The sequence below is a fragment of the Mustelus asterias genome, chromosome 6 (assembly GCF_964213995.1).
Source record: "Mustelus asterias chromosome 6, sMusAst1.hap1.1, whole genome shotgun sequence".
NCBI lineage: Eukaryota > Metazoa > Chordata > Chondrichthyes > Carcharhiniformes > Triakidae > Mustelus > Mustelus asterias.
The window spans coordinates 41,419,672-41,432,686 of NC_135806.1; the positions used below are offsets into that span (position 1 = coordinate 41,419,672).

At 43.6% G+C, this 13,015-nt stretch overlaps 1 protein-coding gene across 3 annotated transcripts in view; it reads right to left on the reverse strand.

The window, feature by feature from the left end:
* kcmf1 (potassium channel modulatory factor 1) overlaps window positions 1-13,015 on the reverse strand; it is a 142,990-nt gene that overhangs the window by 5,415 nt on the left and 124,560 nt on the right. For all 3 annotated transcript variants that reach the window (XM_078214219.1, XM_078214217.1, XM_078214218.1), the window contains one exon: window positions 1,289-1,571. In XM_078214219.1, coding sequence (XP_078070345.1) covers window positions 1,289-1,571 — 283 coding nt within the window. The remainder of the gene's footprint in view (window positions 1-1,288; window positions 1,572-13,015) is intronic.

The following is a 13,015-nucleotide window of genomic DNA, read 5'->3' on the forward strand; positions in this document are numbered from 1 at the left end:
AAATGTTTTTGGGATGGACTCAAGGATAACAGAATTCTAAACAACTCAACAAAAAATGATTCACGGGTTCGTGCCCTCACTCCCTAGTATATACAGAGGGAACAGGAATCCAAATATTTTTGTGATTAGCTCATCAACTTAAAGTTGTAATAAAAAATCAAATACCTACAGCATTTTGTAGTATGAAACATTTCTAGAGATTGAACTGCAGATATGTTAATCACGATAATGTCTTGTGTTAACTGATTGATTGTGTGTAAATGTCTCTCAGGCCCATTGCCAAGAGAAGATCAACAACATAATGCAAAACTACAGCACTAACTTCACAGTTAACATCTATTAGTTTTGGAGACATAGTCATATTTATACTTGTATGAAACCTATACTGATGCTCTACTGAAATAAAATCTAAAGTTTAAGGAACAAAAGATTACCATAAGGCTGAATCAATGCAAAAAGTTACTACTCCATGTGAAATTAGTTATGGTGCCTCAGTCACTAATAAGTCAACAACATTTCCTTTAATTCAGCATTCAGAAAGGCCCAAGGATGACCAGTGTGTGAAATGGAATAAAACAACACAGGTTGTCTTTATTGGGGGGGCTTCAATCTGCATTGTTGGCATGGTACACCTGATGAGGTAGTGCTTGATGATGATACTGGCTGCTTGATGTAGTAAGTGTTCCATTTATTAGAATTAATGAGAAAAAACACTGAAGACAAAAAAGTTATGATCGCTCAAGTTCCACAACTCTAGTCTGTCTTTTATAAAACTATAACTGTCTGAGGAACGTAGGAACAGGGATTAAACATTTGCACCTGTTCCACTATTCAATCACATCATGGTTAATCTGCATCCCAGCTCCATTTACTCACATTTGATCCATATACCTTCATACCAGTACCCAACTAACTATAACTAAAGAAGCCTTGAAAAATTCAAACACAGATTATCTATAGCCTTTTGGGCGGGCGGGGGGAAAGGAGTGTGGACGGAGAGAGAGAGAGAAAATACTTCAATTCCAGTCCCATTTGTATGGAAACATTCTGAGAATCAACTACAATGTAATGAGATGGTCCTCAATGCTTCCAAATCCTAAAACATGCCCCAGTAATTGGACAGCAAATCTCTCCAGGGTTCCCAGAAGCTCTTGTTGTCCCCTAATAGTGCTTGATCCCAAGATCCTTCATTGGTACTGCCAGATGTCAGATCTATTCCTCCAGTTGTCAAAACAGCTGTTTTTGTGCGGTTTATTTAGATCATGGTTGCTCTATCAGGTTATCTTACCTTGTGAGCAAGAACTGGGAATTCTGGGAGGTCTGGTGACTGTTTTCTGTGGTGATTGTGTTGTTAGTCACTGTAGTCTGTGTGACCGTGGTGCTGAGGCTGCCTGTGTTAGTGCGTCTTGTTGCATTGCGTGCAGACTCCAGCTGTTGTCGTGCTGCCTGTGCCTGTTGTCTCTCTAGTTGCAGCTGCATTTGCAACTGCTGTAACTGGGAGGCAGAAGGGCCAGAGGAATTTAGCTGTCCTCCAGCAGAACGTCTCACACCTGATAACTGTGATAACAGCTCTGCAACAAATGGAAAGAATTGTTATTTAAGAGTAGCATGATAAATTGTCAAAAATAAAAACAGGAAATGGTGGAAATACATTGCAAGTCCATTAATACCTGCAGACAGAGAAGGCAGGTTAGTGTTTCAAGTGTGTACCTTGCCTCAGAACAAGACCTGCGATGTATTTCCAGCATGTACTTTTTAAACTTGTAATAATTAGTTACTTGATAACTTGTTTCCACAATAAGTAGTCATCATCTGACATGAATACAAAAACAAACTGATACTTGCCAGAGTAATTGTGTAGAAAACAGCAACAATACAAACTTTCCTTTTCTCGCTGAACCACTTGGTCACAATGACCTAAGTTCTAGAAGACTTAATCTGATTCTGGACCAGCTTCATCATTGAAATATATCAAGTGGAAATTAAATATTTCTGCACAATATCCTGGATTCTTTTAATTGCACAATACTCTAAGATCACTTGGGAATAGAGTGCTTAGGAGTGGATAAGTCACTTGATCGAGATGGCTTTCTAAGGAAAGCAGAAGGTGGAGATAGTGGATGGACTTGCAGATGGATGTTTCAATCTTCCCAAGATACAAGGAGGTGCCATTCTTTTTAGAAATGGAAGTTTGCAAATGCAAAAAGCCTCATTTAAGAAAGGTTGTAAGGCCATTCATGGCAATTACAGACTGGTCGATTTAACTTCCGTGGGCAATGTTTTAGAAACAATAATCAGGAAAAAAGTTGACAGGTTGGGTAAGTTTCAGTTAATTAAAGAGAAACAGCACAGATTTGCAAAAGGACATATCACGTTTGACGAATCCGACTGATGTTTTTGATAAAGGAATGCAGTGGATGTCCATACGGATTTTAAAAATGCGTTTGACAAGCACCACATAAAAGGCTGGGTAACAAAATTGTGGCTCATGAAATAGGAGCATCAGTGTCAGCTTGGACATGCAATTGGTTTAAGGATAGAAAACAGAATCATAGTAAATGTTTTTTTCAGACTGGAGCATGGTGGACAGTGGTGTTTCCATTGGGTAAACATTAGCACTTACTGCCTCTTATAATATACATGACTGATATGGTTATTGGAATAGAGAGTAAAATTTACTGATGATACTGAACATGGAGGTGGGATAAATAGTGAGGATTATAATTTACTGAAATAGGACATAGATAGGTTAGCAGAATGGATAGACAAGTGGCAGATGGAATTTAATACAGAGAAGTGAGGTGATGCATTTTGGCAAAAGGGACAGGGAGAAACAATAAATACTTAATGGCACCATTTAAATAGTGTGCAGGGACTGAACAATCTAGGACTTCCCGTGCATAGATCTTTGAAGGTGGCAGGACATGAGAGAGTAGTTAGCAAAGCATATGAGAGTCTGGGTCTATACTCGGAATTTAGAAGGATGAGGGGGGATCTAATTGAAACTTGCAGTATACCGAGAGGCCTAGATAGAGTGGATATGGAGAGGATGTTTCCACTAGTGGGAGAGACTAGAACTCTACTACCAGAAGGACGTGGAGGCGTTAGAGAGAGTGCAGAGAAGGTTTACCAGGATGTTGCCTGGTATGGAGGGTCTTAGCTATGAGAAGAGATTGGGTAAACTGGGGTTGTTCTCCCTGGAAAGACGGAGAATGAGGGGAGATCTAATAGAGGTGTACAAGGTTATGAAGGGGATAGATAGGCTGAACGGTGGGAAGCTTTTTCCAGATCAGAAGTGACGATCACGAGGGGTCACGGGCTCAAGGTGAGAGGGGCAAAGTATAACTCAGATATTAGAGGGATGTTTTTTACACAGAGGGTGGTGGGGGCCTGGAATGCTCTGCCAAGTAGGGTGGTGGAGGCAGACACGCTGACATCGTTTAAGACTTTCCTGGATAGTCACATGAGCAGCCTGGGAATGGAGGGATACAAACGATTGGTCTAGTTGGACCAAGGAGCGGCACAGGCTTGGAGGGCCGAAGGGCCTGTTTCCTGTGCTGTACTGTTCTTTGTTCAAGGGCACAACCTCAGAGTAAAGGGATGCTCCTTTAAAACTGAGATATGAGGAGGAATTTCTTCAGACAGAGGGTGGAACGCACTGCCACAGATGGCTATGGATGCCAGGTCATTGAGTGTCTTTAAGACAGAGATAGAAGGTTCTTGATCAACAAGTGGATCAACGGTTACGGGAAGAAGGCAGGAATATGGGGATAGGAATCATATCTGCCATGACTGAATGGCAGAGCAGGCTCAATGGACCGAATAGCCTAATTCTGCTCCTATATCTTATGGTCTTACGTTCTATAAATAGAGGTATTGAGTACAAAAGCAAAGCAATTTGGCTGAACTTGTATAAAGCTCCGGTGAGGACACAATTACAGTATTTTGTCCCATTTCCATCACCACACCTTTAGCAAGCATAAGAATTAAAATCCTTGAGGGGGTGCAGAGGCGATCTACCAGAATTGTTCTGCGGATGAGGGAAATTAGTTACAAAGATAGGTTGAAGAAGCCGGAGTTGGTCTCCTTTGAGCAAAGCAGGTTATGAGGAGATCTGATAGAGGCACACAAGATTGTCAGATTTAGATAAGTCTCCCGCTGGCTGATGATAAAGATAAGGGGATACAGATTTAAGGTTTTAGGCAAGAGATACAGGGGATGTGAGGAAGTACTTAATGCAGCAAATGATAATGATCTGGGGACTTGCTAACTTTGACAAGAGCAGAAGCAGAGATTATTAATGATGGATAATGGCAATCAAACTTGAAGAAATCAAACTTACAGGGCTGCGGGAATAGACTGTGACAATGGGATTTACTGAACTGTTCTACAGAGAGGAGAGCCAGCAGGGAATTGATGAGCCAAAAAGCCTTTTCTCTGCCATAATTACTCAATGAGGACACCAGTTCTTTAAGAAGTGTGGAAACCATGCTTTAATTTTATGCACCATCAGGATGAGTTCAGCAAACATGAAGTTCAAGATTCCATTTAAGTGATTTTTTTAAACCAGGTCTAGGACTGACACGTGACAGAATCAGAGACAGTTGTGACAATGGTGAGCCCAATAACATCAATTATGAGCATGAACTATAAATGGGAAGGAGGCAGCTTTTCCTTTCTGGGTCTTTATAGCTACTCTGTTTAGCTGAATGGTGAATTGGCCTTGCTTGGAAAAGAGCAGACATCAGGATAAGGAGGCCTGGACAAATATGATGTCTGCCTCGATGATCTTTTGAGAAAAGTAAATAAAATTATTTGCAATATGCAGTTTGTGTTTATTGCCTTACAAGATTGATTTTAAAAAGTTCCATTAACCTTTCTTGCACATTTAATGGGAAACTTGAAATTTTCAATCAAACAAAATAGTGTATACCACAGGCAATCTAGATCGAGATACACAAAGGCTAATTACAACGGCAGTTTGCCGAAATATCCACATTAGTTTGTAACTGAATTATTGCACTGGGGCCTGCTCCCTTCCCTTCCCTCCTCCACAGCACTGGGGCCTGCTCCCTTCCCTTCTCCACAGCACTGGGGCCTGCTCCCCCCTCCTCCCCACAGCACTGGGGCCTGCTCCCTTCCCTTCCCTCCTCCACAGCACTGGGGCCTGCTCCCTTCCCTTCTCCACAGCACTGGGGCCTGCTCCCTTCCCTTCTCCACAGCACTGGGGCCTGCTCCCTTCCCTTCCCTCCTCCACAGCATTGGGGCCTGCTCCCCCCTCCTCCACAGCACTGGGGCCTGCTCCCTTCCCTTCCCTCCTCCACAGCACTGGGGCCTGCTCCCCCCTCCTCCCCACAGCACTGGGGCCTGCTCCCTTCCCTTCCCTCCTCCACAGCACTGGGGCCTGCTCCCCCCTCCTCCACAGCACTGGGGCACGCTCCCCCCTCCCCCCCACAGCACTGGGGCCTGCTCCCCTCTCCTCCACAGCACTGGGGCACGCTCCCCCCTCCTCCACAGCACTGGGGCACGCTCCCCCCTCCCCCTCCACAGCACTGGGGCCTGCTCCCCTCTCCTCCACAGCACTGGGGCACGCTCCCCCCTCCCCCTCCACAGCACTGGGGCCTGCTCCCCTCTCCTCCACAGCACTGGGGCCTGCTCCCCCCTCCTCCACAGCACTGGGGCCTGCTCCCCCCTCCCCCCCACAGCACTGGGGCCTGCTCCCCCCTCCTCCACAGCACTGGGGCACGCTCCCCCCTCCCCCCCACAGCATTGGGATATGCCCTCCTACAAGCATCCGGTTACCGACTACACCCCCACCACATTAGAGAAACCCCCGATGGGGTCCCTCAAGGGCCTGCCACTGCTAGTGCCCAAGGGCAGTGTCAGGGTACTGTCCAGTGATGCCTCTTCCCCAGGGTGTATACTTACCTTTGCCCTCGGCAGATTCCCCTTGACTGCTTCAAGTTTTTCAAAACCTGTTCTGAACCTCGTCAACAATATAAATTGGGGGGGACATTTTGCGGGAAAACCCTCTAATGAAATGTAAATGTATTGAAATGCGGTCCCTGCCCCGTGTCATGGACGAGGGCTGTAGAAAATTGCCGGTGAGAATCTCGTTTCCCGACTCTTGCAAGAATTTGGGCCCACGTCATCATTTATGCTGATGCTTAACATGGGTTCAAAATCGCCCCTGATGTGTCCAACAGATTACTCCTATTGCATAATAGGCCATAATTTACAGTTGCAGAGCATTTAATGGCATCTACCATTAGATAGGCTTTTACATTTTTTGCTTAGGAATTTGCCGTAAGTGCAAGTTTATAATGTCGCTGCAAGGAAAACAGAGTATCTGGGACCTGAGTGTACAGGACAAGCAACTGTGCATTTCAAACAGGGGGATTGTGAAATTAACAGTACAATGACTGTGAAAGATGTGTACATTAAGAGTTAATTAAAGTAGTGAATTCAATATCAAATAAGGTTCAAAAAAGAGAAATAACGAGGGGGAAAGAAAGTCTGGATCAATAGAACATAGAACATTACAGCGCAGTACAGGCCCTTCGGCCCTCGATGTTGCGCCGACCAGTGAAACCAATCTAAAGCCCATCTAACCTACACTATTCCAATATCATTCATATGTTTATCCAATGACCATTTAAATGCCCTTAATGTTGGCGAGTCCACTACTGCTGCAGGCAGGGTATTCCACGCCCTTACTACTCTCTGAGTGAAGAACCTACCTCTGACATCTGTCCGATATCTATCACCCCTCAATTTAAAGCTATGTTCCCTCGTGCTAGCTATCACCATCCAAGGAAAAAGGCTCTCACTATCCACCCTATCTAATCCTCTGATCATGTTGTATGCCTCTATTAAGTCACCTCTTAACCTTCTTCTCTCTAACGAAAACAACCTCAAGTCCCTCAGCCTTCCCACCATACCAGGCAACATCCTGGTAAATCTCCTCTGCACCCTTTCCAATGCTTCCACATCCTTCCTATAATGCGGTGACCAGAACTGTACTCAATATTCCAAGTGCGGCCGCACCAGAGTTTTGTACAGCTGCAACATGACCTCCTGGCTCAGAAACTCAATCCCTCTACCAATAAAAGCTAACACTCCGTATGCCTTCTTAACAACCCTATCAACCTGGGTGCCAACTTTCAGGGATCTATGCACATGGACACCGAGATCTCTCTGTTCATCCACACTACCAAGTATCTTACCATTAGCTCAGTACTCTGTAATCCTGTTACTCCTTCCAAAGTGAGTCACCTCTCACTTTTCCGCATTGAACTCCATTTGCCACCTCTCAGCCCAGCACCGCAGCTTATCTATGACCCTCTGTAACCTGCAACAACCTTCCGCACTGTCCACAACTCCACCGACTTTAGTGACATCCGCAAATTTACTAACCTATCCTTCCACACCCTCATCCAGGTCATTTATAAAAATGACAAACAGCAGTGGCCCCAAAACAGATCCTTGCGGTACACCCCTAGTAACTGAACTCCAGGATGAACATTTCCCATCAACCACCACCCTCTGTCTTCTTGCAACTAGCCAATTCCTGATCCAAACCACTAAATCACTCTCAATCCCATGCCTCTGTATCTTCTGCAATAGCTTACCATGGGGAACCTTATCAAACGCTTTACTGAAATCCACATACACCACATCAACTGCTTTACCCTCATCCATCTCTTTGGTCACCTTCTCAAAGAACTCAATAAGGTTTGTGAGGCACGACCTACCCTTCACAAAACCGTGTTGACTATCCCTAATCAAATTGTTCCTTTCTAGATGATTATAAATCCTATCTCTTATAATCCTTTCCAAAACCTTGCCCACAACAGAAGTAAGGCTCACTGGTCTATAATTACCAGGGTTGTCTCTACTCCCCTTCTTGAACAAGGGGACAACATTTGCTATCCTCCAGTCTTCTGGCACTATTCCTGTAGACAATGACGACATAAAGATCAAAGCCAAAGGCTCTGCAATCTCCTCCCTAGCCTCCCAGAGAATCCTGGGATAAATCCCATCCGGCCCAGGGGACTTATCTATTTTCACACTTTCCAGAATTGCTAACACCTCTTCCTTATTAACCTCAATCCCGTCTAGTCCAATAGCCTGTAACTCAGTATTCTCCTCAACAACATTGTCTTTTTCCTGCGTGAATACTGACGAAAAATGTTTATTTAGCGCCTCTCCTATCTCTTCAGGCTCCACGCACAACTTCCCACTACTGTCCTTGATTGGCCCTAATCTTACCCTAGTCATTCTTTTATTCCTGACATACCTATAGAAAGCTTTAGGGTTTTCCTTGATCCTACCTGCCAAAGACTTCTCATGTCCCCTCCTGGCTCTTCTTAACTCTCTCTTTAGGTCCTTCCTGGCTAACTTGTAACTCTAAAGCGCCCTAACTGAGCTTTAACGTCTCATCTTTACATAAGTCTCTTTCTTCCTCTTCACAAGAGATTCAACTTCTTTAGTCAACCACGGCTCCCTCACTCGACCACTTCCTCCCTGCCTGACAGGTACATACTTATCAAGGACACCCAATAGCTGTTCCTTGAACAAGCTCCACATTTCAATTGTGCCCATCCCCTGCAGTTTCCTTCCCCAACCTATGCGTCCTAAATCTCGCCTAATCACATCATAATTTCCTTTCCCCCAGCTATAACTCTTGCCCTAGAGAGTAAAAAGGAGACAGAGGAAAAGTAAAAACTGTTTCTTTTTAATTGTGCACTTTCAAATTTCCAATAATTAATGCCTGGAGAAATGTGATTCTACACTTGTACTTGTTCATGGAATGTGCGCATCACTGGCAAGGGCAGCATTTATTGCCTATCCCCAATTTCCCTTGAGAAGGTGGTGGTGAGCTGTCTTCTTGAACTACTGCAGTCCATGTAGGTACAATGCTGTTAAGGAGGCGTCTCCAGAATTTTGACTCAGAAGTAGTGAAGGAACAGAGGTATAGTTCATTTTCAGTGCCAAAGAAGTTATAGAGTCATAGAGGTTTACAGCATGGAAACAAGCCCTTCGGCCCAACTTGTCCATGCTGCCCTTTTTTTTAAAAAAAACCCTAAACTAATCCCAATTGCCCGCATTTGGCCCATATCCCTCTATACCCATCGTACCCATGTAACTATCCAAATGCTTTTTATAAGATAAAATTGTACCCGCCTCTACTACTACCTCTGGCAGCTTGTTCCAGACACTCACCACCCACTGTGTGAAAAAATTGCCCCTCTGGACACTTTTGTACCTCTCCCCTTAATCCTATGCCCTCTAGTTTTAGACTCCCCTACCTTTGGGAAAAGATATTGACTATCTAGCTGATCTGTGCCCCTCATTATTTTATAGACCTCTATAAGATCACCCCTCAGCCTCCTGCGCTCCAGAGAAAAAAGTCCCAGTTTATTCAGCCTCTCCTTATAACTCAATCCATCAAGTCCCGGTAGCATCCTAGTAAATCTCTTCTACACTCTTTCTAGTTTAATAATATCCTTTCTATAATAGGGTGACCAGAAGTGCACACAGTATTCCAAGTGTGGCCTTACCAATGTCTTGTACAACTTCAACAAGACGTCCCAACTCCTGTATTCAATGTTCTGACCGATGAAACCAAGCATGCCGAATGCCTTCTTCACCACTCTGTTCACCTGTGACTCCACTTTCAAGGAGCTATGAACATGCACCCCCAGATCTCTTTGTTCTGTAACTCTCCCCAACGCCTTGCCATTAACTGAGTAAGTACTGCCCTGGTTCAATCTACCAAAATGCATTACCTCGCATTTGTCTAAATTAAACTCCATCTGCCATTCGTCAGCCCACTGGCCCAATTGATCAAGATCCCGCTGCAATTGGAGATAACCTTCCTCACTGTCCACCATGCCACCAATCCTGGTGTCATCTGCAAACTTACTAACCATGCCCCCTATATTCTCATCCAAATCATTAATATAAATGACAAATAACAGTGGGCCCAGCACTGATCCCTGAGGCACACCACTGGTCACAGGCCTCCAGTTTGGAAAACAACTCTCTACAACCACCCTCCGGCTTCTGTCAAGAAGCCAATTTTGTATTCATTTAGATACCTCAGGCTGGATCCCGAGAGATTTAACTTTATGCAACAACCTACCTTGTGGTACCTTGTCAAAGGCCTTGCTAAAGTCCATGTAGACAACATCAACTGCACTGCCCTCATCTACCTTCTTGGTTACCCCTTCAAAAAACTCAATCAAATTTGTGAGACATGATTTTCCACTCACAAAGCCATGCTGACTGTCCCTAATCAGTCCTTGCATCTCTAAATGCCTGTAGATCCTGTCTCTCAAAATACCTTCCAACAATTTACCCACCACAGATGTGAGGCTTAGTCATAATTAACACTTACCATTATTAATAGGGTAGTTATACTTAAAATTATAAGTCTGATCTTTGGTGGCAAGCTGATTTCATGCCAGCTATACAAAAACAGTAACTTCACACCATTCAATGTATTTCAATGGTGAAACAGAGAGAGAGAAATACCGTTTTCACCAAGCAGCAAACTCAGACAGCAACCTTTGGATATCCATGTACAACTGACCTACCCCTTGAACTATTTTTGCATAAATAATGGTGAGCACCAGTAGCCTCACCATTATTTTGACAGCGATTTCAGTGTCAATGTCTCTTATTCCAATAACAGCAAGTGCAGCTACTCTGCAGGAACTCAGTTTTCCCATGAACAGGAGCTACCAAAATGTAATTTATTTAAATTTTAAAGCTAACTGGCACATCAGTATTTTCTTCAGACAGGTTGGTCAAAGCCATTAATCCATTTAACTCAGACTGTTTTATCATCATTGGCGTATTCCACTCTCATCACCTTGAGAGATGGCACTGCCTGGTTGGGCAAACACCCCCTCAAACATGAAATTCTGGTCACGGATTTATTAAAGGTAAACCATGTTTAACTAGCTTGATATTTTTTGATGAAGTGACATGGAGGGTTGATGAGGGTAATGCAATTCATGATGTGTATATGGACTTTCAAAAGGCGTTTGATCAAGTGCCTTATACTTGGCTTGTTAGTAAAGTTGAAGCCCATGGAATAAAAGGGACAGTGGCAGCATTAATATGAAACTTGTTAAAGGACAGGAAAAGAGCGAGTAGTGGTGAATGTTTTTTTAAAAATTAGACTGAAAGAATGCATGCAATGATCAGTAGCAAGAGCACTCCTTTTTGTGATGTACATTAATGACCTGGATATATATGGCACTATTTCAAAATATACAGATGACATTTGAGAAGGATAGGCTCAAGAGGACTGATGGGAGGACTTGCAGCAGATAAAATGTAATGCAGAGAAGTTAGAAGTGAGACATTTTAGTTGCTAAAGAACAGAATGGCATTGTAAACCATAATTTTAAAGGAACAGAGAGTCTTAGGGTAAATGCATACAAATAGTTTAAGGTAGCAAAGCAGATTCACAAATCACTAAAAAAGTGAAGCAGAAATGATAAAAACAAGGATATTATGATGAATCTTTATAAAACACTGCGTTAGCCATAACTGGAATATTGCGTCCAATTCTGGACATTGCACTTTAGGAAGAATTTACAGGCCTTTGAGAGAGCACAGAAGGGATTTACTGAAATGGTTCTGGGCTGAGGGACTTCAGTTATGCTGATTGAAAGTTGTTCTCCAAAGAACAGAGAAGGTTAGGAGGAAATGCGATAGAGGTGTTTATAATCAGGAGTGTCTAGAAAGTATAGATAAGAGAAACTGTTCCCATTGACGAAAGGGTCAAGGACTAGATGATGCAGATTTAAAGTAATTGGCAAAAGAACCCACGATGACATAAAGAAAATCTTTTTATACAGCGAGTGGCCTGAAAAGGGTGAGAGAGGAAAAGTTGATGATGGCTTTCAAAAGAGAACTTGATATGTACTTGAAAGGAAACAATTGGGAGGGCTACAGGGGCAAAAAGCAGTGAGTGGGACTAGCTGGCTTGCTCACATAAGCCAGCACAGACTGATCAGACTAAGTAGCCTTTGTCTGTGCTATAAACATTTTATGATTTTGATAGTTTCTACATCTTAGCTAGTATGTTCAGAGAAAATGTAAGATTAACTTATGATTTATCAACTTACAGCACGGTAACAGTTATTAGCACTGTTGCCCCACAGTACCAGAGTCCCAGGTTTAATTCTGACCTTGGGTGACTGTGACTCCTGAGGGGAGGTGATGGCCTAGTGCTATTATCTCTGGACTATTAATCCAGCAACTCAGCTAATGTTCTGGTGGTCTGCGTTCAAATCCCGCCACAGCAGATGGGGTAATTTGAAATCAAAAAATATCTGGAATTAAGAATCTACTGATGACCATGAAACCATTGTCGATAGTTGGAAAATTCATCCGGTTCACTAATGTCCTTTAGGGAAGGAAATCTGCCGCCCTTACCTGGTTACATGCGACTCCGGAGCCACAGCAATATGGCTGACTCTGAACTGTCCTCGGGCACCTAGGGATGGGCAATAAAAATGCTGGCCAGCCAATGATGCCCAGGTCCCACGAATGAATAAAAAAAAGTTTGCACGTTCTCCCCGTGTCTGCATGGGCTTTCTCCGGGTGCTCCAGTTCCCTCTCACAATCCAAGGATGTGCAGGTTAGGTGGATTGGCCATGCTAAATTGTCCCTTAGTGTCCAAAGATGTGTAGGTTAAGTGGATTAACCATAGTAAATGTGTTATGTTACGTGGATAGGGCGGAGGGGAGAGGCCTGGGCGGGATGCTCTTTTGGAGAGTTGGTGCAGGCTCGATGGGTCGAATGGTCTCTTTCCGCATTGTAGGGATTCTATGGTTCTATTGGTTTTTTTTGGTTCCAACTATTTAAAGTTATTTCTTGGCTGATTCTCTCCTGTCCTTAGCACTCTAAATTTAACAAAAAAACCGTGCAACTCCTTTAATTATCTTTATTAAATTTTCAAAATTCCTGTCCAGCAGTACTGTGGATCTTGCCA